Source organism: Bolinopsis microptera, chromosome 2 (assembly GCF_026151205.1).
Source record: "Bolinopsis microptera isolate Bmic1 chromosome 2, MBARI_Bmic_1.0, whole genome shotgun sequence".
Lineage (NCBI taxonomy): Eukaryota > Metazoa > Ctenophora > Tentaculata > Lobata > Bolinopsidae > Bolinopsis > Bolinopsis microptera.
The window spans coordinates 12,253,105-12,279,855 of NC_087073.1; the positions used below are offsets into that span (position 1 = coordinate 12,253,105).

Sequence of the window (26,751 nt, forward strand, 5' to 3'; positions counted from 1 at the left end):
GACCTCATCACCTTCACCACGTAGCTACACTGGCTAAAGCCCTTCCTGAACTCCACATTGTTATTGACCACATTGCTAAACCACACCTCTTAAAATCCCTCCAAGTGTCCCCAGAATGGAGGAAGAACATGGAAGACGCAGCCTCGTGCTCCAACGTGTTTTGTAAAATATCGGGTCTGGTAACTGAGGTTGATCCGGTGGGGCATGCTAAGTCCTGGTCACCTCAAACATTTGCGGACCATGTTGAGGTGGTGTTAGAAGCGTTCGGACCAGATCGCTGCATGATTGGAAGTGATTGGCCTGTGTTAAGACTGACTGGCACAAACTATAAGGTGGTCAATAATCTTCATAAGACTCTGGTTTCTGAGTTGAGTGAAGATGACCAAGTGAAGGTTTGTGGCGGGAACGCGGCCAAATTTTATCAGCTTAAAAACCTTGATTGATACTAACACGAAGTATTTCATGAGGTATGATCATTTATTGTTTAATTTATTGAGGTTAATTTTATTCAGATTGTGATGACTGTTTATGATATTTCACTGATTTTCAGTGATAAGTAAGTCATTAAGTATTCTGTTTTTGATCCGCTTAAATGTGATCTTTTATGAGAATGGTTAAATTTTTAATTTTTATAGGTTTTTTCGATGGTATTTATCAAATTTGTTACACCTCTTGGCAGATTGATGTACGCACTTTATCAGGCTAATTTATTGATGACCATTTATAATGATATTTCAGGGCAATTTTACCGGATTTCTATTTCTTATCTCACTTTAATGTTCTGCTTAAACTAGGATTAGCTAAAATGTTGTACTTGTAGTAACTTCAACTGTACCATCATAAATTACGTAAGAATTCGGAAGGGGGGGGGGGCCAATGGCATAAATGGAGAAAATGGAGAATTACTCATAGGTTTTTCCATTTTCTCCATTTTATGCCATTTTATGCCATTGAAAACCTGAAAAATTTAGAATTTCGAGAAAAATTATTTTAAAAAAAGATATTTTCGGCCAATAATGAACAGAGTATCATGAAACATGGAGAAAAGTGGTTTTCAGAAAAACTTTGAAAAATGTTGACTTAGAAAATGTTCGGTCCGAGTCATTTACGATACGTACCTCCCGTATCGAGAGCTCCCGATTCCCAGCTCGTGTTGCAAAGGGGAAGCCTGTCTTCCGAGATCGCATTACCTCGAGTCCAAAATTGTGTATCGAGGGGAAGGTGTGGACTTCGAAAAACCGATAAAATATTTTCGGCCAATTATGAACAGAGTATCATGAAACATGGAGAAAAGTGGTTTTCAGAAAAAATTTGAAAAATGTTGACTTAGAAAATGTTCGGTCCGAGTCATTTTCGATACGTACCTCCCGTATCGAGAGCTCCCGATTCCGAGCTCGTGTTGCAAAGGGGAGGCCTGCCTTCCGAGATCGCATTACCTCGAGTCCAAAATTGTCTATCGAGGGGAAGGTGTGGACTTCGAAAAACCGAAAAAATATTTTCGGCAAATAATGAACAGAGTAGCATGAAACGTGGAGAAAAGCGGTTTTCAGAAAAAATTTGAAAAATGTTGATCGAAAAAATATTTTCGGCTTAAAATGAACAAGGTAGCATGAAACGTCGAGAAAAGTGTTTTTCAGAAAAACTTTGAAAAATTTTGACTTAGAAATTACCCCTCGGTACACAATTTTGGACTCGAGGCTTCCCCCTGGTAATGCGATCTCGGAAGGCAGGCCTCCCCTTTGCAACACGAGCTCGGAATCGGGAGCTCTCGATACGAGAGGTACGTATCGAGAATGACTCGGGCCGAAAATTTTCTAAGTCAAAATTTTTCAAAGTTTTTCTAAAAACCACTTTTCTCCACGTTTCATGCTACCCTCTTCATTATAAGCCGAAAATATTTTTTTGGTTTTTCGGTTGATCGAAGTCTGCACCTACCCCTCGATACACAAATTTGGACTCGAGGCTTCCCCCTGGTAATGCGATCTCGGAAGGCAGGCCTCCCCTTTGCAGTGCGAGCTTGTTTCAACTGTCGAGGATGTAGGTCTCACTTCTCAGTGCCTATTACTCTCCCCTATTACTCACTCCTGCTGTAGCCTGTAGAAATAACTTTACACTAGGCTTGAGTAATTATGAGTTTGCCTGAAGTGTGCCTCTGCTAACCTAGTATAAGCATCTAGTAGCCTACTATGAGCTTTCATAAGCTTGTTACGCCCCTAGTAAGCGTAAATAAACATGTTAGGATGTCCAATTTAGGTGTTAAATGGTGTTAAAGATGAAATTTCGAAGACAAAATTCATGGCATAAAATGGAGAAAATGGAGAATTACTCATGGGTTTTTCCATTTTCTCCATAGAAAAAGTCTCCATTTTATGCCATTTTATGCCATTTTTTGCCATTGGCCCCCCCCCCCCCCCTTCGGAAGGCATCATGGAGCTTCCAGCAAAAGTACGGCCGAATAAGTACGTTTACGAAATTTTACCTGGATTGATTCTAACTTCTCATGCTAAAGCAAGACTTACCGCGGTTCTTCTTCGAAACACAACTAACATTACTATTGTGAAAGTAGGTATGGCAGAAAAAACTAAAAGTGCCAAGGAAAATACCCTGAAGAGGGACACAGGAGTTGATGAAATCTTGCCGTGTTTGTATCTGTCCAACCGCTTTAAAGCTAGCTGTAAAAACATCCTTGAAGCTGTAAGTTTTTTAAAAGTTGTTTAAAATGAAGATAACATTTCTGCAGAAATCTTTGACCGATAGTCAGGCATGAGATGGTTTAAAGCTGTAGTCTAGGCAAATTTGAAGCTAAGTGACATTATTTAATGTTGATTCTCCCGTATAGTACGATATCAAGACAGTATTGACGGTAATGGAACGCCCTATGGAGGAAGAGAAACGGCTAGGGCATATCACGTGAGTTTTCAATAACTGTTCAATGAGTGTGGCGTCCTTCAGATTTGTGAGTTTATTTTCATTCAAACGGCTGCCGGCTGGCCTTTCTTAAGATAAACTCTTGACTGGTGTTTTCTTGTACTTTAGGTCCCTCAATGTTTTCTTAAGACTGATATAGAATCCTTTCTATAGCAGCTGCAGTGAAAATGTGACTGTGAGATACCAAATCGCTGAATTCAGAATTGATATGCTCTAGCAACCAGCTTGAGCAGCCTCAACTACAAAGTTACCTGGTTACTAACCAAAGTGACCTAGTTACGAGTTTGTTGAGATGGACGACGAGTGTAGTCATGACATGCTCTCCAATATGGCCAACTTCAACGAGATCATTCATCGCGGTCTCCAGAAAGGTAATTTTGACTTTAAATAAAGCTACTTAATTACCTATTGAGCTCATAAAATTCTTGATGAATGAACTTTCATTTTTGGCAATATATTTGCACTCAGCTATTCTGTAGGCTGTATTATGATAATTGACTGTTGAATTGATGTGCCTACCCCTAGACTCACACCATACCTCAATCCTAACAATTTCACCATTCGAGCCTACCTACTCTCCTAGTTTCCCTATAAATTAAAAAATTTCCACTGGTGTTAGGTCACATGCTGGTACACTGCCTAGCTGGGGTATCACGGAGTGTCACTGCTATAGCCTCCTATCTCATTGCTACTTTAGGCTTCTCCGCTCCTCAAGCTGTTTGCATCGTGAGTACTGTTGTTTTAGGAGGACTTCCCTCGGGAATGGGAATCTGTCTATTTTCGTGCTCTACCGTCGCATTTTAATTTGAGTGTGAATAGTTGGTCAGTTGGAGCCTATCTGCTACATGAATCCTTTTAAATTTTGTTCGGCGAAATGGTGATATAATTTTTGTAACATCCTGTGTAAAGACTTGTCAGTTAAAATCGTCCTTAGATCAGAGAAGGTCGGCCACGAGCAGGACCTAACGATGGTTTCTGTAATCAACTGACTGTGTTTGAAAAGAGGGTGCAGCGCGAGAAAGGGGGGAGGGTAGTGACTGAAAATCCTCTGGCAAATCGCCAAATAGAACAGACTTTGGAAGAGAGTGAAAAATTCTCGAACTTCAGTCTGGTTAGGAGGATTATCCATGAGAAGCAAGAAAAGGTGAATTTTTGTGACAATTCATTATTTTTTATATTTTAAAATCGGCTCGGTCCGCGTTTTTGAACATGGCACATCGGCACATGTTCCGTATAATTATGACAGACAATATCGGAAACTAAGAACCATATTTTAGGGTCCGTTAAAGTTTGGGAAGCCTGGCTCGGAATTTACTGTACACTGCAGACAGTGCGAGAAGCTACTCCTAGAATGGGATGATGTGATGTTCCATGATCCTTCCTCCCACCTTATACCAAGAGAGGTATTATTTTTGAGAAGTAAATTGAGACTTTTGCTTCATCCAGTTTTTCTCACTTAGGGGTCGTTCACATATTACGTTATCAGCCAAGGGGGGAGAGGGGTTTCCAAATGATTACGCTAATGTAATTTTGACACAATAGCTATGTGTAAAACTGATTACGGAGAGGGGAGGGCCGGGGGTAAAAAATTGTCCAAAAAGTGATTACGTAATATGCGAACGACCCCTTTAAAGCTGGAATTTTCAAAATGTAAATACTGTTTTAGGCACAATCATCAGTTGAAAATGCTGCAATGTTATGATTTCCCTAAAGAATTTAGGCTCAGTTTCTTAGGGATATAACCTTAATTTCATCTCTATTTTCATTCTATTCAAATAGCCCTGTAACTCAAACTACCTCAACCAGACTGCTCCCTGTAACAGCTACTTCACTGTCTGGGACACGGTGATGAAGAACAGAGGTGCTCTCAACTTCTCATCCAGACTCAATGAGGAGAGCAAAGACCAGAAGTGGTTGGCATGTGTGGAGTGCAAAGCTGAAGTAGGGGAGGCGGATGCTTGGTACGGGGTTATATGCGCTTGCGAAACACTCATCGTGCCTGGGTACCAGATAATAAAGGTAGGATCTTCAGGGAGGAGAGTGTTAGAGAAATATTCTTCGGGACAATATTGCATCAATAAACAAATGCTATTCACTGACAGTTTATTTTTAAATTAAACGATGAAGTTAAATCACTGTTGGTGACAATTTTGACGCCTTTTCATAGATGTACTTTCAGGTTTTCGATATTTCTAGACCAACCATGTTCTCAAGAAAATTATCTCGTTTTCAGGACAGGGTGACGGTTAAAGAAAAAGTACCGATAAAAGGTTCGGTTTAAAAGCAGGCGATGAGAAGACTCAATGAATGGTGCTGTTCTGTTCTCTTTTCAGTGCAAGTGTCATTAATATGTAATATCCGTCATGACCGATATGGTGATGATGACCATCCTAGACTGAGTTGACAGTAATTGTATAGATCTATAAAGTTATGAACGAATTTATACAGGGTGGGCCAAAAGTCAGTGGACATACGTTGGCCTTAATACTAAAAGCTCAGTTACTGAGTGCCCAATTAAAATAATTCTTTCTGGTATGACTTATTACCACCACTGGTTCGAGGAATTTGTCAAATAGAAAAATATTCAAGTTCATTTTTTTCGAATGAAGGTTCATTTTTGCATTTATTTGATAGTTTGGATAGTCGGATCGAGCTAAATTTTATTGAATTGTGTTTGGCCATTCGAATTACGTTTTTCCTGAAAAAATTAGAACTGTAGCTTCTCAGATGCCCGAGATATGAAGCATAAGGAGTTTATTCATTACGTGTGATCAGGTGATTTGTTTACCTAATCAAGTGATTAGGTGACCGCGTTAACCACCCCGTTAAACATTATGGGAATTGTTAAGGGTGCCCAATTAAGGTGTCGTGTCACGGTGTCACATAATCACCCAGTCAATTTTGTTAACGAAATACAGAAAATGCTTGATAACTTCGTCATTTCTATTCCGTTCTGCCTCATGTTTTCAGATCATATGCAACATTTAATAATCTACGTCTCTGAAAAAATTAGGCGTTTAGCATGTTCAGAGAAAACAACATAGGTGTTTTAATATTGAATGGGCGTGGTCTAAAATATTCGAATTTCCAAATTTTGACGACGGAATCCTCGAACCAGTAAGTACAGTATGCCATCTGCAAAGGAACAGCTCTCAAATATAAAACACGGCGGAGCTATTAGTATTAAGGCCAACGTATGTCCACTGACTTTTGGCCCACCCTGTATAGTGTATATATACACTATACAGGGTGGGCCAAAAGTCAGTGGACATACTATATATACTATATTGTATAGCTGATTTTTTGAAATTCAAGTTTGCAGTTTTGTTATGTTGTTTTATTAAGTTTATGTTCATTGTGAGTATAGTTTTTTTTGAGTATTTTTCGAGTTTGTAGTTTATTTTCACATTGTAATTTTGCCAAATTTTCATGTTTTAGCATAATTTTGAAAATAAATTTTTGGACACGACCATTACACGTTAACTTATCAGGAACCTAAACTTAAGTAGGATAAGAATTAATGATATACTGTAGAGAGGTCATTTGGACCGCCAAGTGATCGTCTCTGTTGAGAAGGGTTAGAATTACGTCTAAATCCGTGACTATAGATTGGTTGTCCAGTTTTAGGGTGCACAGCGACAACTGTCGTCGGGGTCACCACCGATTTTCCTCTATTAGAAGAAGTACCATCGTACTTGTTGTTGATAGTACTCTGGATGTTTTGGTAAAGTTTGGCTTTGTCGTAAGTGGTCGTCTTTTCCTTGACTCTGCTGTCTTTGTTTGCACTAGTAGTGGATGTTCTTGTTCTAGTACTATTTGTGGATGATCGCCTTCTTCCTTTAATTTTTTGGTCAGTGCCCTGTGCTTGAACTTGGACTTGCTGCAATGGTGGAAGTCCAAGATTGGTGGGCTTCACAAATTGCCGTTTGTAAGAACCGTTTTCTCGTTGTTGACTCAAATAGTTCAGGATCTGTTTGTTTATCGACGCAGAGTCTGTTCCTGAAGTAGACATTTTAGAATGAAAATGTAGATTTGTCGAAATTATCAGGACTGATTTGTGACTAAGTTTTGGTTTAAACTTCAAGATCATACAAACACACTCACCAGCGTATCTTTTAGTCTCTTTCCTTGTGTCTCGGTTATTGTTCTTAGTGAGAGAGCTGCCGCTGGATTGTCCAGTACTAGGCTTACTACCAGCTGTGGTAACGAGCTTGGTTTCCGGATTACAGGACTTGGCTCTGTTTTCCGCAGACCTCCTCTTTTCAAATACCGTGACGGTGGAGGGAGGAACAGCACTTACTGATCGGTCGTCTTTACTGCCTCTCATCTTCTTAAAATCTACCTGTTAAAAGATTTATTAAGGATCACAAATTTACGGAAACGCCATTTTTGCAAATTCGGGCTCTCCAACCCTACACCTCAATGAGTCAATATCCATAGACTATAAGCATAAGACGGTGGACCCCGTCCCCTCTGCGTTCTTGAACATATACACCGGCATCTGGCTCTCTTCGAATCTAGTGAGTCCACTATTAAGTTTCATATTTAATTTACCAAGTTTTTTTGATTTTATGATTTGTTGGGGGCAAATAATAAACCGAATAGGTTCTTTGGTACCGCCTCCACCCCTCCCCCCTCCTAAAGAAATCTCATGGCCCCTGTCCACACTTTTTAACTTGAATTATTTTAACAGTAAAACTAAAGCCTAGTTAATGAACTAACCGTGCCTGCCGGGAATTGTTTGGAATCGACCACTGTATATTTTAGTCTTGTCAGTTGCGTTTCTTGTTTTTGTAACTGTGAGCCTATAGTTTTCGAATTGGGGAGAGATTGGTTTGATTCAGGCACAGCATATTTCTGTCGGTTTAAGAGACTTTCAGGTTCTGCAGTATCCGATTTTGGCTGAGAAATCCTCATAAGTTTTCCTGTTGTTGGTTTCACTATCCTGCCTCCCCCCTCGATGTTGGCGAACCTTGGGCTCACCACGCTCTTCCTCTTTCTTGAAGCCCATGTTTTCAAGTCTGTTTTTACCTGCCTACACTTCTGTTTCACTCGTTCCGATATGGTAGAGGTAGTCTTATGGGAAGTGTTTTCAGCGATGAACTCATTGGCGATTTTAAGTGAAACTGGAAGCATTGGTGAGGTGGTGTCTTGAACCTGGCGAGGGGAGAATACCTTCATACATTCATCTGAGGAATCCGACATTCTAAAGGAATTCTTGTGAGGAAGTGATAATTTGAAGCATGATGGATGAAGCTTGTCCGGCAATGTTTTCAAGATTTTCTTGAGAGGTGGCTCGACCCATGCTTTTAGGAGGAGTTCCCCAACATTCGGCCTTTCCATGGAGCTTATGGTCAAGATGATTCTTACAAAATTCTCGCAAGCCACAGATACTCTACGAATCATAGTCAGAGGTGTTGTCCTGATTTTGACTAGTATGTTCTTCGGTTTAGTGTCGTTAAAAGGCAATTTTCCATTTAGCATAGCGTAAAGAATAACCCCTACACTCCAAACGTCTGTACACTTGCCATTGTACGAACTCCCTGACAGTATCTCCGGAGCTGCATACGCGTAGGAACCACAAAACGTCGTCAGTAGTCTGTTCCTTGGCTGCTGTGTAGCAAATCCAAAATCTGAGACTACCAGACTGTCATTCTGACCTATGAGAAGGTTTTCACATTTCAGATCTCTGTGTACAATTCCTAAATCGTGAATGTGATCTAGAGCGCACAAGAGTTCCGCAATCATTTTCCGTGACGTATCTTCGTTAAGACACTTCCTGGAGTTAATGTACGTCAACAAATCACCTCCCATCGCTAATTTTGTCACTAGGTAAACCCTTCTTGATGTCTCAAAAAACTCTCTCATTTGTGAAATATGGGGATGCTCATACACTGATAATCTTTTCAAAGCGTCTACCTCTCGTGGAACGAATTTCCTTAGATATTCCCTCGGAGTCTTTGTCTTGGAGATTATCTTTACCGCATAGGCCTTGTTGGTTTTAGAGCAAGTTGCATATTTGACCGTGGCATAGGCTCCACTCCCCAAGTCATAGAAAAAGTTGTATCGCTTCGAAACATTATCTTCATTTGTAACTGGGTAATCATGCAAAATGTGATCAAGCGAATCTTTGGAAACAAGGCCTTCTGTCATTGCACATTTTGCTACCTTTATGGAAGGTGAGTCATGCGGACTGCTCTTGGTGGACGTCAGTTTTACCTCAGAAATGAAAACAAATCAATTCTTCAATAAGTTATACCAATCTTTGACCCATTGACTGTAGATTGTTTATAAGGTGTGTGCGAATGGCAACAAACTATAATACAACGTAGTGTTAGGTTGAACATGTACGCGCGCGTGCCGCGTTACCGTGGTAACAAACTACTTCACGTGCGGCGATAAATGCAATCTCATTTATTGCGAGTAGTAAAGCTGTATTTCATATTTTACTGTTTTGTGTTTGCATCCAATGTTATAGATTTCACATAGCCATGTGTCTACGCGTACTGCGTGACGCGCTTGTTTCACAACGGTCGCTACTGCAAGCGAGAGGGCTCTGGTTATCAGTTATACTTATAGCTTACTGGGCCGCTCTCAGCCTGTCATTCCGCCTAATCTCTATTAGCCTGTTTATGAACATGATAGCCTGAGTAAGTTATAGCGAGTTATAGATATAAATATTAACAAAAGGGGTCATTCATATATGACGTTGTATTTTAGGGAAGATCATTATATTAATAAGGGGTCGTTCACATATTACGTAATCATTTTTTGGAACATTTTTCCCCCCCCCCCCCCCCTCCGTAATCAGTTTTACACATGGCTATCGTGTCAAAATTACACTAGCGTAATCATTCGGAAACCCCCTCCCCCTCAGCTGATTACGTAATATGTGAACGATCCCTAAGTAACGCCAAACGGAATTACGAGTGTAGCGATACTTTCATTCCCAGATCACAGATACATTTTATATTAGGGGTTGTTCACATATCACAGTGCCACTGCTAGTGCTGGCTTACCTGAGGACCCCAGGCTATTATGTTCATTAACAAAATAAAGATTTGGCGGAATGACAGGCTGAGCGCGGCCCAGTAAGTGCTGGCAAGCACGACCGTTGCCATTATACTCATTACTCACTCTCTTATACTAGTAAGTAGTAATCCCAGAATGTGTGTATGTCTGTCTGTGGGTAATTTCCGAACGGTTTAATCAAGAAAACGGTAACTGTAAGAGTTACGGGACTGGTTTTTTCGGTATAGTACCGAGAAAACTGACGAAGCCAAACGATAAAGGTTTTTTAAATCGGTCGGTGGTAAGTGGTTAAATTGATCATTTTGTCACCCAAATTTGTAGTGCGATGGGATGATGATTAATCACTCTACACTCGACTAGACTGTCACGTGACTTTTAAACCCGTTCTCTATAGCTGGCCCTGAACGACTATTCGAAACCCTAACCCTCTTATCTGATCCCAACCCTAACCCTAACCCAATCCCTAACAAAAGCATATATGCTGAAACCCTAACCCTAACGAGAAATTAGACTAACTTCTTTATACGGTCATATCACGTGATCGAGACAGTTTTTCGCCAATATCTCGCTAGGGGAGCATTTTAACCCTATGTCATGGGGGTTATTCGGAATCAGCGTCCGAAAATACATCGATCCAAGTTTGAAGTTGGTTTCAACTGTAGGGGCCCTTTTAGAACAATCTCGAAGATCGACTGTATGCTGTAGAGTGATTTAGCACGCTCAACGCTCGTGTTAATGCATGGACTAGCCCGGTGCGCGCTACTACGTAGTTCATAGTTAACGGGTGAAACTCGGTAATATTTGGAATTTTTTACGAGTATCAACTATCACCCGTTAAAATTAAATATCAGGATCGTCGACGAGTCCAACTCGGCGCGTCCTGGTAGGTTATAAACTTAACGGGTGATACTCTTAAAATATTTTGTATTTGTTTCTGCAGGACCGCGTCGTTACTAGGGGGTGCACGATAAAAATAAACGGGCCTTAAATGGTCTTCTGGTCTACGAATAAATTAAACGACATTTAACGATTATATTTAAACTACATCCATTAACGAATACACAAGTAGATTCAAAATTGTAAATATATAACACAACTTAAACAAGTAATATAGATTTAATTATATTTTGAAGTAACGTTCGCGTTCACACTAGTTATAACTTTATCATAACATACAACATTTTGAACGTGATCTATTTGAAACTGAGTGGAGTTGGGTTAAAAACATATAAGAGATACGATGATTTAACTTGTAGAAGCTTTCAATAAACATGTGTTAATCGTCGTCAGCTGAATGTGATGTGGTGGACAATGCTTATATGTGATTGAGTGGTGTCAGGGATGGAGGGTGGGGGAGGTGTGGGTGGGAAAGTGAAAATTACAGTACAATGTCAATAAAAATTTAGTCTTCTGTTGAGGTTGAGAAGGAAATGCCAGATGGTCTGGACTTTAAGGATTTGGCAATTTTAGGAAGAATGGGGTCCCAGAGGGAACTACATTTGGGTGCGCGGTCTGTTCTGTTCATAGCTGGTTGTCGTATTTGTATAGCTGCGTGTTCTGTGAGGTCAAGTTGGGAGCGTGAGGTGAGGGATTTGAGGACTTCGATGTTGTTCCAGGAGATGGTGTGGCCGGTGGTCAGGGCATGATGTGCAGGGGCTGATTTGATTCTGTCTGTGGATTCGTCGATGGCGTTGTTGAGTCTGTAACATCGTTCGTGTTCTTTCATGCGGTGGACCAAGGGTCTGTAGGTCTGTCCGGCGTATTTGGAGGGGCACTGTGAGCAGGAAATTTCGTAGATGGTGTTGGGAGTGAGGTGAGTAGGGGGTGTGGTCTTCGTTTTGGTGAGGAGGTTGCGGAGGGAGGTAGCAGAGGAGTGGGTGACTTTGATGTCGTGTTGTCCGAGTATCTTGGAGATGGGTTTGGATAGGGAGGGATGGAAAGGAAGAGAAACACTAAGGGCATGTTCACGGGTCTGTCGGTTGAATGAGGCTAGGGATTGGTGGCGAGAGGGGTTGGTGAATTTCCGTTGTACTTCGTCCATGATGGTGGTGATGCGGTGAGGAGGGAAGCCGTTCTGGAGGCAAACGTGTCGTACTGTCTGGAGTTCGTCGTCAAGGTGTTGGGGTGAGCAGATGTTGTGGGCTCTTCTGGTCAGTGATCGGATGACTGCGTTCTTAGATGAGTTGGTGGTGCAGGAGGAGTACTTGGTGTAGAGGTTGGTGTGGGTGGGTTTTCTGTAGACTGATGTGGATTTGTCAGGGTGGATGAGAACGTCAAGGAAGGGTATAGTTCCGTCTGTAGAGGGATGTTCTTGGGTAAAGTTGAGGTCTTCAGTAAGGGAGTTAAGGAATGTAAGGAAGGATTCTGCGTGGTTTCTGTCTCTGAAAGATCCAAGGCCGTCGTCAACGAAATGGGAGTAAGTGTTCGGAGGGTCAGGACATGAGGATAAAGCTAAGGTCTCGATTTCAGCAAGACGGATTTCAGCTAGTTCAACAATGAGGGGGGATCCCATTGTACCACCTTCGTCTTGGGAGTAGAAGGAGCCGTTGAATTCAAGGTATGAGTTGTCAAGGCAAAAGTTGATAAGGGAGCCTATGGTGGTGGTGGTGACATTGGAGGGAAGACGAGAGGGGTTCTGTTCAAAGGAGGAGATGACAGTTTTGAGGGCTAGGCGCATGTCACAGGAGGTGTACAAGGATTGGACGTCTAAGGAGGCGTGGTAGTGGAAGGAGGGATTGAGAGAGGAGTCGAAGCGATGTTTGAAGTCGGAAGAGTCTTTGAGGCGTAAGGGGTTCTGGGCTAGGGGTTTGAGGAAAGATGCGAGGACTTTGTGGAGGGCTTGGAGGGGGGTGTTGTAGAAGCTGACTACGGGACGGATAGGTGCGCCGGGTTTGTGTATCTTAGGTTGTCCGTAAAGTTGAGGCCATCTAGGATGTAGGTTGCGCATCTTGTGGTATAGGTCGGTCGTGATCTTCTTGTCGGTGTGTAGTTTCTTGAGGACTTTCTGTAGTTTAGTGGTAACGGATTGAGTGGGGTCTTTCGTTAAGAGGGTGTAACTACCTGAGGATAAGTGGTCGGTAACTTTGGTTATGTATTGATCGTGAGTCAGTACAACAGTGGCGTTGCCCTTATCAGCAGGAAGAAATTTCAATTCAGATTTCTTAGATTTTAAAGATTTAAGAGCGGTACGTTGTTGTGGAGTCAAATTGTCGGTGGTCATGTCACGTTTATTGTCAAATTTAGATAATACAGAGGTGACCTGATATGTGGCTGAGGCTTCCATGCCTTCTCCTAGTTGTTTAGTGATATTCTGTATGAGGGGAGCCAGGTCGGGGGTAGGATCTGAGGTGGGTGTCGGGACGAACTTCAGTCCAAGGGAGAGGACGTCAGTTTCAGCTGTGGAGAGGGTCTGTCCAGAGAGGTTGATCACTGTTTTGGCTGTGGTGTCTTTCTTGGGGGTAGGTGAGGTCTTGAGGAGGGGACCATGAAATGTGGGAGAGGGTATGTCGAGCGTTTTAAGAGTGTCGTAGGGTGAGAGGAACGGGGTGTCGTATTCTGAGAGTAGTACCGCGAACTTCTTTTGGTGAGTAAGGAGTTGTTTTCTGTGGGTGTATGAGGATTTTTTGGTGTTGAGGTGTCCTAGTTTCTGAAAATATTGAGGGGTTATGAGTGATTCTATGTGTCTGAGGTTGTGCTCATAAGTGCGTTTGTGTTGTGCATATTTGAGGCGATAGTGGTTGAGTCTTTCAGTGATGAGGAGGTTAGATGCGTGAGTGAGGACTTCAGTTGAGCGTTTGGTGGATAGTGGGTTGGTGAGTCTGAGTCCCTTAGGGATGAGTGAGTGATCACGGCAGGCTTTCAGGAATGATATGTGACATGATCTATTTGACTTCTAACATAAAAAAAAGATTTTTCTCGAAAAGTCTAAAAATTGCAAAGCAGTGTTGATTTGCTACTATATATAATTAGGTAGTGCGCCATCGACAGTAAGCCGCGCGTGCCGACTGTAAGATGGTTTTTTAGCGCTAATTTCGGCCAGCACAATTTTCTTCAAACAAATAGATATTAAGTATCCTTCCCGACCTCCAATTGCAACAAAAATTGGTAAGCTTATTCATAGACTTACAAGCACAAGGAAAGTGTCCGAAAAATTTAAAGCATATCCAACCATCAGACATTATGTTACAGCTAAAAGCAGCGTATTTTGCCCCATTTTGATCACTAAATCAACTCCGATATCCACCAAATTTTTCGGACAGTTGTGAAAGCCCTATTGGAAGGTCGTCGCCAATTTCCAGAATGATCTCATTTAAGGAACTGAAGATAAATCCGAATAATACGACAAAAATGGTCAAATTTGGTCAAATTTGGTCAAATTACGCGACTTTTACAGCTACTTTTGCTCCAAAAGCCGCGCACCATCAAATATGGCACCTAGGCGAAACTCACTGATCTTTCCAAAAAGGTATGACAAATTTGGTATTGTGAAAATTCTCACAGTCTCTAGAAAACAGTGGTACAAAAATTTTTTAAATCCGAGCAAGTTTATTTTTATCGTGCACCTCCTAATATAATTATACTGCTAGGCTAAACTTTAAAAGCAATAACCATTTTTTGTTAGGGATTCAGTTTCGGAAGAGTCCTAAAACGTTATTCTAGTTATTCTGCTATGCTAAGATCATAGAATCTTAAGTATCTATCAAGTACAGACTGTTTTAAAAGCTGAAGTCCCTAAACCCAGAAGTAGACGAGCACGGAAGCCAAGAAGCAGCTCAAAACATGAGTTGTCATGGTGTTACTGTTACTGTTAGTGTTACAGAGATTTCCTTCGCAGGTAATAATGTTACAAGAATTCGTGTAGGCCGTCATGTTGGCGTCCTCAGGAAAAAGTGATGCAGATTGATTTATCGTTTCTTTAAATGCCTTACAACTCCTAAAAGGACCACTGCCACAACCTTTAAAATATTCCGTCTTCCGTATTTGATCCCCGATGGTCACCGTCATGTTGCCTTCAACACAGGAATCTGATCCTAATTCGCGTTTCTCCTGGTAGCTCTTCGAACATACTGGCTGGTCAGGATAATCAGGGTCAGGTTTTCCATCAACAGTGGTCTTACGGTAAGTGTAACATGAAACTTCTTTAACCTCAGCGGCAGTCATAGTGTTGCAGAGATTTCCTTTCTCAAACATTGATGTCACAAGATGTAAGCATATTCATGGAGGCTGTCTCACTTATGGCCGATAATTCTTCTTTTAACGTTTCGTTGTCAGTTGCAAGTTGTATGCTTCACAACTCATCGGACCACTGCCGCATTCTTTGATAAACTCCAAATCCAATTTCTGTTCTTTCACGGTCACCACCATGTTACCTGACAAACAGAACTCTGTTCCATAAGGACACTTAACCTTGTGGCTCACTGAGCATTCTGGCTGGTCAATATCATCAGGATTAGGTTCTCCATCAACAGTGCTATTTTTACAGGTGTAGCAGGAAACATCTTTCAGATGGTCTGGGTTTATCTCTTTGCGTGTGAAGTTGTTGAAATTATCTGTTTCACAGGAGATGATGTTACACTTGGATACAGTTATTTTGCTATCGTAACCACCAGTATTTATCATGGTCATAATATCTGTTATATGGTCGTCACCACCAGTATTTATCATGGTCACAATATCTGTTATATTGTGACAATCGGTTACAGCTTTCTTTCCACAATCTGCGAACCAGTCCATGAGGATTTCCATCTCTATCTCCGGCGCATTTGCCTCTCCAGTTATATTATAGAGAAAGGACCTGTGAAGCCGACCGTACACAGTAGCTTAATTACCTGAGGACCCCAGGCTATTATGTTCATTAAAGATTTGGCGGAATGACAGGCTGAGCGCGGCCCAGTAATAGCTTAACGGGTGATACTCGTAAAATTAAAATATCTGTCCAACTCGGCGCGCGTCCTGGTAGTGGTAGGTTGTAAACCTACAAACAGTAGCGTATCCGTAAGCAAAAACATCTTCATCAGACGTTCATGTTTTATCGACTCATTTAAGATCCTCTGCTGAAGGAATCTGTAGTATTTTGGCATTTTCAAGATTGTACCGGAGCATTTTTTACAGATTAACGGCCCATGGCCGTAATCTTTGATTTGAGCAGCAGTCATGGTATTACAAAGATCTTCATCACAGGTCTTAATTTTTAATGTTACAAGAATTTCTCTTTATGGAGCCTGCTTCAAAAGAAAAGAACTCAGGTGGTTTATTTTTTCCTCCAATGCGTCACAATCTTTAAAAGGACCACTGCCACAATCTTTGAAATATTCCATCTCAAAATTTTCTTCTCCCACGGCTATTGACGGATGTTACTCGTCTAAATTTCTTCGAGGTAGCGCGCGCCGCCTTCTTCTCCAAATGTTTGGCCCGATGGCAAGTGCTACGAAGTAGCGCGCGCCGGGCCAAATCATTAACAATGGTCAACCACGGCTACCGCTATGTTGCCCATCACGCAGAATTCTGTTCCAATATCGCATTTCTTATTGTAGCTCTCCGATTTGGTAGTTGGCGTGCACGTGATCTTTTGCGCGTCTGTAATTGGTTCTGAACGATCACGTGAATGCTGGTCACGTGCGCTCTAACATCCAATGAGCATTCGCACTTTTTTCAGGGCGATGGAGGTAGTAATTCACTCAGCCCAAATAGAGATTCGGCGGAATGACAGGCTGAGCGCCGCCCAGTAACGTGCGCGCGGCGGGCCTACAACGTGACATGAAACAAATTTAAACTAGTCAACTAGCTGTCTTATTTGGAATTAGTAAAACAAAATTTAAGTAAAACAAAATTTAAATTTTATTGCCATTACAATGAATAATTATATCATAATAAATATACGTAGACATCCGATAATAAACTTGTTACATCCAGTATGCAGTACAACCCAAGATTGTCCATTGTTAATGAACTAACCCGGCGCGCGCTTCTTCGTAGCACTTGCATCTGGCATCGGTGCTAGGGAAGAAAGCGATGCGCAAAAAATTTTGACCATTGTTAATGATTTGGCCCGGCGCGCGCTACTTCGAAAAAATTAAGACGAGTAACATTGAACATCCGTCAAAAAAAATTTAGACGAGTAACATCCGTCAATTTTTAGGAGTCGCCACATCGTCATTTGAAAAGGGGAGGAGCGCGCCAACATGTAATACTGTAATAGGTGGTGCTTTTCGGCGGGGCGCCAACAGGCTACGTTAAGCCACTGTATTGTGTATGCTGTATAGTATGCGTGTATCCCAATTCCCATTGTTTCATTTTTATAGGTGCCGAAGATTATTTAAGTTTAATTTACTTGTAAATCATAAATGCTTCCTTGTATTTATGTATTATATTATATTTTATTATTTTATTATTCTAGTCTATCTTCGAAAATAAAATAAATATCGACGTCCGGTTTTTAGCAAAATTTGTGTCTCGTAAAAATACAAATAGCGTTAGCTCACTACTATATATATATACCAGGAGCCCTCTCGCTTGCAGTAGTGCGCAACCGCAGTACACGTAGACTCATGGCTATGTGAATACCAGGAGCAAAATTGGGAACCTTGTATATTTTGATTTGTAGGTTTACAACCTACCAGGACGCGCGCCGAGTTGGACTCGTCGACGGTCCTGTTCCAATATATGGAACAGATATTTTACGAGTATCACCCGTTAAATTTTGATTTATTCCGAAAAGTCTTAATTTCAATTTTGGGTCAAATAAACAATAAATGTGCGCGACTTTAACTTTACAGATTTTTGTCCTCTGATTGACTGAATTGTGTCTCGCGAAGCTTATAATGTGCAATGTGCAATGTGCAATGTGCAATGTGCAATGTGCTATGTGCAATGTGCAATGTGCTATGTGCTATGTGCAATGTGCAATGTGCTATGTGCTATGTGCTATGTGCTATGTGCAATGTGCTATGTGCAATCAGTAAACTTAACCGTGCATGAACATGAACTCGCCGTGAAGACATGATCACCTCTAGTAACAGACTCAGCCGGTAAGGTACATTTATTTCTTGTGGTTTCACAGTACGACTGATCCTTCAACATGTTAGCAGCAATGCTTTTGAGAGAGTACGGAATTTTGTAGATGTTCAAGAATATTTCATGACCTAGTTGATGGTGTAGTTGCATTCATTCGTTGTCCTGAAAGTTTTTTGTTTGACAGATAAATCATGCTTATCGACTAAAATATACAATAAGCAGCAACACATTTTGCATTTACCTGTGCACTTTGGCAAATGATCATCAATTCCGTAGAATCCCCTAAAAATACAGCTACAGTACACATTTGTTATTAACTGCATTTATGCTCCAATTAGATGTTCCTATACAGTCCCATCCAACCTACAGGCCTCGTTTTCACATTGAATTATATATGTCTATTGCATGCTTAAAGGAAGCTAGGTGGCCTAGTGGTTAGAGCTGAAGGTCCAGGGTTCGAATCCCAGTGTTACCTTGTAACTTGTCTAGGGAGTAGCTAAGGATTCATTGGATCTATGCAAAATTACACATCCGTGTAATATCTCTGTTTAGGTCCGGTCTAGGTCTTATTTATTGAAATTTTATAAATATATGCTTTTCCTAAATTAAAGGTGTTTGTTCACACCAAGTTATGTGATTGCGAGAGCACATTACATCACAGATTGTGCTAACTTCATTAGGCATCAGTATTCCACTGTGGTCATTAGTTACATAATTTAAGGAGACCCTTTTTAAAGCCATTATTCGATTGAAGCTTAATATAAATTCATAGGAGTTTTTGCCAATTTTGTCCTCCTCAGCTGGAGATTTTGTATAGTTACGGATACCCCGAACGGTGAGTTCACAAGAGTTTAATAAAAAATAGTTATTGAATTCGGTTTTTGTACAGGGTGGCCCATAAAACACTACCCATCCTTATCTCTTAAAATTGTTACGGGTCGCTGAGATCTTGCAAATTATTTTTAAATCAAGAAAACAACAATTTTTCAAGAAAGTGGGTAGTGTTTTATGGGCCACCCTGTATCAATCCGTTTGGATTTATATTAGTGGTTTATTGGTGGTTTCTCCTCGGCAGAAATTAGTTACAAATTCTGGATAGCAACCGAAGGCAAGGGTCAGAGGCAGCTATTGAGGGTGTCCAGGCGTGGACGCCCTAAAATTATTATCTGGTGGGCGGTCGCCCTTGCCAGCGGCGTATAGTCGCCTGTTGGCGCATCCCGCCAAAAATGTGCCCCCCTGTTGGCGCCCCCTCCCCTTTTGGCGCCCCTCCCTAAAATTGAACAAATTGGGTGATTTTAGAGGATACCCCGGTAAAATCTCTTAAAAAGTACAGGGTGGGCCAAAAGTCAGTACCCATATGTTGGCCTTTGTAGCTCAATCACTGAGTGCCCAATTGAAATAATTTTTTCTGGTATGACTTACTACCATACCACCACTGGTTCGAGGAATTTGTCAAATCGAAAAATATTCGTGTTCATTTTTTTCTAATGAAGGTTCATTTTTGCATTTATTTGATAGTTTGGATAGTTGGATCAAGCCAAATTTTATTGAATAGTGTTTGGCCATATATAAATTACGTTTGTCCTGAAAAAATGAGAGTTCTAGCTTCTCAGATGACCGAGATATGAAGCATAACGAGTTTGTTCATTACGTGTGATCAGGTAATTGGGTTGAGGCTAGATCCGCATTATGGGAATCGTGTACAGAGCCCAATCACGGTGCCGTAATTGGGTAATCATTGAGTACCCAATCAATTTTGCTAACAAGATAAACAAATTGCTTGATAACTTCGTCATTTTAAATCCGTTTCGCACCATCTTTCATATCATATTCCGGATTAAATGACCTATTGCAATATGTTACAACGGAGTCTCTAACATGTTCACAAACACCAGTATAAGCAATTCAATGTTGATTGGGTGTGGCCCCCAAAAATCAAATTTTCAAATTTTGGTGTCGAAATCCTCGAACAAGTAGGTACAGTATGCCATCTGTAAAGCAACAACTCTCAAATATAAAACACGGCGGAGGTATAAGACCCAACGTATGGGTACTGACTTTTGGCCCACCCTGTATGTTTCTATAGAAAAACGCACAGTTTTGCTAGTACCTCAGTTAAATTTTTCAAAATTGTCCCAAATTGTTATTTAATTTTGCTTGGGCTATTATATTGACTATTGAGGTTTAATGATGATATGGAATTTGAATTCTATATAAATTTACACTATGTGGTTGGGGCATTTTGCATAGTAAATATGGTTACTACTCCTATATATATCATATTATTCGATTTCTGATTATTTCTTAGGAATATGATTATTATATCTCAATTTGGCTTTAGGTAGGGTGCCCCGCTAAAAGAACTGGATTCTTCCAGGAAGCATCCAGTGCACAGACCTTGGTCTACATATATATTAAATTATTAACCATTCATTCTGTATGTGCACGAAAATTTATTTCAATCAATAAACAAATTGTTGGAATGTGATGTTTTTGATGATGTTTTTGAAAAGTAGAAAGGGCCCAAGTCAACATTAAATGCCCTAACAAATTGTTGGAATGTGATGTTTAAAGAAATAAATTTGAAAAGTTAAAAGGACCTATGTACATGTATACGCCCTGTACCGATTCTCACATGTAAGATGTTTCAATTAATTAAGAGGGGCCCATGTATCGACTGTTGTTTTAAATGGGCCTATGTCAAAATTAAATCAATTACCCCAATTAATTGAAAAGCTTCAGGAACATTTTCAGAGTGTAGGCCAGTCATTCTTTCCATTTAGGATACATAGAAATCAAATTCAAATGCCTATCCTAACTAATAATTTCCATAAATAGGTTTTTATGCATTATCTCAAAACATGATCAATCGTGTTGTTGGGTGTCCAATCCTCATTTGGACAACTAAGCCTCGCAGTTTTAACACACAGTTAATTGCAAACGGGTACAAAGCACATCATTGCATCAACGTACTGTTAATCTATATGATCAGGTTGTCCTAGGTTGTCCAGGACACCTTGCAATTTGAACTATCAACTGCTAACTTGTTATCACATGCGGTGTCCTATTTCACCAATTTTATAAGTTTCCGTTTTTGTTTGCTGTCGCCTGTCACACATTACATACATGAGGCCCTGTGTGTAACTGTAATGTACGTTAGAATAATTTAGTTAATTAACTTTCTGCTGTGGTATTGTATGCAGTCATCGGCGAATAGCCGTCAGCATCCCCAAGCCCCCTGAGTCCGTCGATTGGACACCCAACACAACTGCCAGCCAGCTCCCAAGAGCCACCTCTGGCAAGGGTATTTGACCGTACTACAAGATTATCAGCCAGAAATATCCACATCTATATTTTATTTTTGAATTGAAACAGTTATCTATTTGGTGCCCGGGTTTCAGACAATTTAATTGCTTTAGAGATTTTAAAGGCCTATCCTCTAAAATAATCTAATTTGTTCAAATTTAGGGAGGGGCGCCGAAAGGGGAGGGGGCCAACAGGGGGCGCTTTTTCAGCAGGGGGGTGGGGGGGGGCGCCAACAGGCAACGTTACGTTACACCACTGCAAGTTAGAAATAAACCATGCTAAACTTAGGCAACAAAAGTAAAAATGTTATTTCTGCGAAAGTGTAATTTCTGCACAGTGATGAAAATAAAAAGGGAAGTAGATGTTATGAGTTATGACAAACAAGTTTGTATTCATAATTTGAAACTCAAATTAGTATACTAGTAGATATATAATATTGCTCTATTGTTTATTAAAAACTTTTGATTTATTAGTACAAATAATCTGTTATAAAATAGTAGTGTATTGCAATTATATTTCTGTCCAATAAAGCCTCCAGGGTTTGTTCCCAGAGTAGCAGCAAGTGGATGCTTAGCTTCAAATGTTGCTTTATAATGCATAGTTTACAGTTATCTTGAATAGAAATAATATGATATTTTGTAGTGTTGATTGAATTTCAAATTTAATTTAACATTAAATTAGTTTCATTATAAATTAACCTCACTTTCTTTTAGCAGGAATGCAGAGTGATGTCTTATCCACACTATCCACGACCACCTGTAAATGTTACCCCATACCCTTCCAGTTTGTCTGTGAACACAAACCTTGGACAGACTACAGCAACCCCTCCCCTCACCATAATTCCTAGTGGAACAACTGTATTAGCTTATTATCAAGACTATGCATGGTATTTTGGAGTTGTACAGAGTTACAATCTTACCCGTAGCGGATCTCTTATCTATCAGGTCCTCTTTCGATCTGGTGAAATACGTTCTGTTGCATCTAGTCAGGTACTCAGTCAGCAGTCTAATAATCAGAACATTGAAATTGGTAGCAGAGTAGTTGTGCAACATCCTACCAAATCCATGTACATATCTTCACTGGTTGCTGAACTTCCATCAGTGGAAAATGTTTTTAGGTATCTATTATTTCTTGATGATGGATCAGCCTGTTACAAGACCAAAGATAAGCTGTGGGTTATCAATCTAAATGAGAACCCTATTTTGATGTTGCCACCTCCATACAAGTCTTTCATTCAGCGTTATTTCACCATGACTGGATCAACAGTGAAACTTATAAATTTGAATCCGAATGATTCAGTGAACTTTACCAATTTTGATAATACGAATTTACAGTTTTCTGGCAAAATTGTAGAGGTGGATTGTAGCATTGCTCTCATAAGGTACAGTATACCAAGTGGTGGTCTTGCAGAAGAGTGGATTCACAGAGGATCAACTCGAATCTTGTCATATGGGCATAATCAGTATTACTCCACAGCTGGTGATATACCAAAGCACAATGGAGCAGCTAAACAGATGCAAAATCAGCCCTAGCAATAATTTTGATACTGATCAGACTCAAGATCAGCAAATGTTTATCAAATCTCCTTTGAAAGGAAAACCCTATATGGTTCCTCCAAGTCTTGATCCTTTCATGTTTTCTGAAGATGAGAGCGCTATGCCATCTGTATCAAAATCAGCTAAATACAACACTGTTAATTCATGGCCAGTTTCCAATAATACATCCAGTCGCAACACGACCTACGGAAATCAGATGTTCTCTCCCAAGCATGGTGCTGTAGCTCCCCAGCCACAATCACCTATACTCATTTTGGATGAAAGTCCCTCCAAGGATCCTCCTCCCTATTCAAGCCCAAAGCCTCCAGTTCCCAGTTTCCCAAGCAGTGCTAGTAGCAACCAATCCCCATCTAAACCTTATAATGAGAATTTCATGTCCCCTTCATCGGTATCACTGTCCCCGCATGCTTACAAACCAGCTTCAGTATTTTCTTGGTCTGCCTCTGAGGAGTCAGGGACAAGACGTCGCCTCGATTTGAGTCCAAAATTGAACCTTGACCATGACGTTGAGTTTGATTTTGCTGATACAATACTCAACACACCTGTAAGTTCTGCTGTTAGTCCACCAACTTTCACAGCTCCATCACCTGACGAAATTCCTTTCGAAGAAACTGTTGTTCAGACTATGATCAAGAAAGAAGACGTGGTTAAAATTGATGATGACGACAATTTACCACCACTTGTCATTGAAAATGAAAGCAGCAATGATAAGGTTTTGCTCCTAGATGCCACTCAGATTCAAGTCAAGGACAGCTTCAAAAGTGAAAGCACGACACGAAATGTTCCAATGATTCTGCATCAAGAAGCTTGTCTTGATAATTTTACTGCTACATCAACTATGGAGACATCAACCCAAAATGGTAACGTAATTGAAGTTCACGTTCACAGCAGCAATAATGGTGAGGCTTTTATTTCACTAACACCAGCAGTTGAAGTAGTTACAATGGAAACAGAAACTCCAGAGGAACTAGTGATAGAGCCCGTGAAGAAAGGAGTAAGAGAATCCCTTAAAATTGAGATCAAAGTAGAAGAAGAATCTTCCAGTCCTATAAATGCTACTAAATCCAGGAAAAGAAGAATCGTTACTCCTACCAAGTCTCCTAAAATAGCTATTCCTAAAGTGAAGATTAATCTGAAAGCTATCAGCGAGTCGTCAAAGGATTTAGCTGCCCAGAAGTGTGTCAAAAGAGCTAGAAAACAACAATCTAAGGATGTCAATAAAGATACTAAGCAGGCTATTGCTGATAAGAAGAAGAAAATGGCTAAAATGGTTGAGATGAACATGAAGTCACTCCTTATGATCAAAAAGGACCCCATCAAAATAAATTCGGAAGCCAAAATTGCACGCTGGTGTGCTCCTTGGTCTTGCAGGACATCTGGGAATAGATACCATCCAAAGCTAAATCGAGACTATTACACAGAATTTGGCGAAATTTTACAAAAAGTTGGAATGTTAAAAACTGACGAAGATCTTGAGGAGGGAGAACTAGATGATTCAGACGGAGAGGAGTCAAATGACAAAAAGTCCCCCATTTTGCTTCCATCATTTCAAAGTCCTCACACCTGCTCATTTCTTTGCAACAGATTTTCCAGTGGTACAACATCTGCTGAATCACCTTTCAGCTATCCCATTCAGTTTGGCTGGGAGCGAATAAACAAAAATAATAAAATAACCTACATCTCTCCCTGTGGTATAGTTTGTATGGATAAAGGTGATGTGTTAAATCATTTATTAGCCACCAAATGCACCAGCTTATACTCCTCTAACTTCTGTTTTCTCCCCGAAATTTCGTTGGATTTATCCACCTCCAAACCAGAATTTGAACCCCTGTATTCAGATAATGATCTATCTAATGGGCTAGAATCAGCCTCAGTATCATTTATAAGTAACATTGGACCAATAATCAAATACAGTTTTCATTATGTCATTGATCTGATCCATGATTCTTCCCTAAATCAATTTGACAAGGATTTGATATCCTGTACTTGTGAGGGAGTTTGTATCAGTTCTTGTCCCTGTAAAGCCATGTCAGGCGATAGATCTGAGTGCAACAGTCACTGTTCTTGTTCGATTGGATGTGCTAACCGAGTGGTACAAAGGGGACTCCAACAACTACTTCAAATAATTCAAGATGACACATCATTTAGGGTCAAAGCTCTTCACGACATTCCAAAGAACACTTTCATTTGTGCAGTGACTGGAGTGGTAAAGAAGTTGGTTCCTGAAAATGAAAACTTCCTCTTCCCTCTGAGTCACGCTTCTTACACAGATGATTTAGAAGAAACTTCCGCAGCCGAGGAGGTTGCTACCAAAGCAGAAAACCGAAAGTCGAACTCTAGTGGCACGTTTTATCACGACGACCCAAACCTCATCATGTCCACAGACTTGGAATCTATGAATAGGATCTTGCATCGTAACTTATCGAAGTCTGTTCAGCAAAATCCATATTGGGTGAGAGCAGCATCGAAGTATGGGCGCCTAGAGAACTTAGCAGACCCGGAACTAATGTCTACATATCCCTCCCTTATGATGGGGCGACGGGAACCTCCTCAGCGACCAAAAAGATTGTCATCAACTTCAAAAGATCAGTGTTCTATTGAGACTAAGAAGGCAGAAATATACTTAGATTGTACAGAGTATGGAAATGTTGGAAGATTCTTTCCCATTGGGGACAATTTTAATACAGAAATTCAGCCTATTGTAATAGATAGTTCTTCAATACCTTGGTTAGCTATTTACTCAACATCGAATATAACAAAGGATAGTTCACTCGTTCTGAAGCCATTCAAAAGGTAGCAGTGATTAGAAATGTTATATTCGGAGCTTCATCCGGGTTGTTAAACTTACAATTAAACGTTTACTTTACAAGGTGCCATCAGACATATTCAGAGATTTCATGTTAGAATTTCATAATACATTGAATACCATTTGCATTTACCTTATGAATTTCTATTAACACATTTTAGCTGCATTTGCCTTTTCTCGGCTCATCGCCGCGCCTTCAGTACTCTAGATACAAACCAAATTGTAATATTAATATATCATTCGCTGTTTTTGATATTAATTTGAAACTCGATAAACTGGGAAAAAATGTGAGTTACTTTTGATCGGGTTCCGTCCTAATTTCTTAATTCCTAGCATTCAACCCTGAACTATCCGGATGCTCTTGCTTTCTGTCTAGGTTAGGTTTATCGCGTAAGTATTGTGATGATTTAATTATTTAATGATCAAGTGTGTGCTTCATAAACATATTATTAAGGGGGTCACTCTGTAATTGTTGTGAACATTTAATTTTAGATAGCAGTTGACTAATTAACTAGGACGCCAAACACTCTTTCGAAGGTCTAAAATTGGAAATTCTCCCCTTACAAAGTTACAATAAGTACATTACGAATCTAAACTCATTTAAAAAAAGTGGAAGTATTGAAAGATGGTGGATAGAGAGTATGTTTGTTAGACCAATCTTCCATATAATGTTAGTCTTAGAAGTGTTGATATTTGACTAAAATTTTTGGGCTACAAAGAATATTTTTAATGCGAACATACGAGAGCAGAACCTACAAGGAGGACTCCAAAAAGCTTAGTTTGGAGCATATTATGGTGAATTTGCTTAATTGGGCTAAAATGCATATGGCAGCCGCACAACACCAGTGGGTGTTTGGGGCCTGCAATCCTCATAAGTTCTTTCATAGGCCCCAGTCAGTTTGTCAACTGCTATTTCAAAATTTGGATTGAAAAATTTCGAGGTGAATCCCCTATATAATGTTATGAATTTTAAATCACGGAATTTTCATTTCATATTATACAAATATTATGTAAAATTATTTTTATTTGAGTTTTCAGTTTAATGACCAACATTATCTGCTGTTTCATTGAGTTTCATTCTCCACAAGTTTCACATACGTATTAAGTTGA

At 40.2% G+C, this 26,751-nt stretch overlaps 4 protein-coding genes across 5 annotated transcripts in view; 3 read left to right on the forward strand and 1 right to left on the reverse strand.

The window, feature by feature from the left end:
* The window catches only part of LOC134826619 (ubiquitin conjugation factor E4 A-like), a 101,940-nt gene that overhangs the window by 61,722 nt on the left and 13,467 nt on the right, over nucleotides 1-26,751 (forward strand). The window lies entirely within an intron of this gene.
* LOC134811207 (dual specificity protein phosphatase 12-like) lies at nucleotides 2,485-6,759 on the forward strand. Of its 2 annotated transcripts, XM_063817965.1 has the most exons (9): nucleotides 2,485-2,694; nucleotides 2,840-2,910; nucleotides 3,205-3,299; nucleotides 3,548-3,654; nucleotides 3,863-4,072; nucleotides 4,206-4,331; nucleotides 4,735-4,947; nucleotides 5,162-5,377; nucleotides 6,177-6,759. In XM_063817965.1, exons 1-8 carry the CDS (start codon nucleotides 2,569-2,571, stop codon nucleotides 5,207-5,209), a joined length of 996 nt encoding a protein of 331 aa, XP_063674035.1. In that variant the 5' UTR covers nucleotides 2,485-2,568; the 3' UTR covers nucleotides 5,210-5,377; nucleotides 6,177-6,759. The 2 variants fall into 2 exon arrangements, with proteins under 2 accessions (XP_063674035.1, XP_063674034.1); XM_063817964.1 differs by lacking the exons at nucleotides 5,162-5,377; nucleotides 6,177-6,759 and having other exon boundaries at nucleotides 4,735-5,128.
* Nucleotides 6,413-9,181, reverse strand: LOC134811206 (uncharacterized). The gene is made up of 3 exons (XM_063817963.1): nucleotides 7,651-9,181; nucleotides 7,033-7,270; nucleotides 6,413-6,927 (listed from the first exon to the last, which is right to left on the reverse strand). The coding sequence occupies exons 1-3, from the start codon at nucleotides 9,079-9,081 to the stop codon at nucleotides 6,446-6,448; spliced, it is 2,151 nt and encodes a 716-aa protein (XP_063674033.1). The 5' UTR covers nucleotides 9,082-9,181; the 3' UTR covers nucleotides 6,413-6,445.
* Nucleotides 18,662-26,696, forward strand: LOC134826620 (uncharacterized). The gene is made up of 2 exons (XM_063839074.1): nucleotides 18,662-18,808; nucleotides 21,993-26,696. Exon 2 carries the CDS (start codon nucleotides 22,729-22,731, stop codon nucleotides 25,630-25,632), a length of 2,904 nt encoding a protein of 967 aa, XP_063695144.1. The 5' UTR covers nucleotides 18,662-18,808; nucleotides 21,993-22,728; the 3' UTR covers nucleotides 25,633-26,696.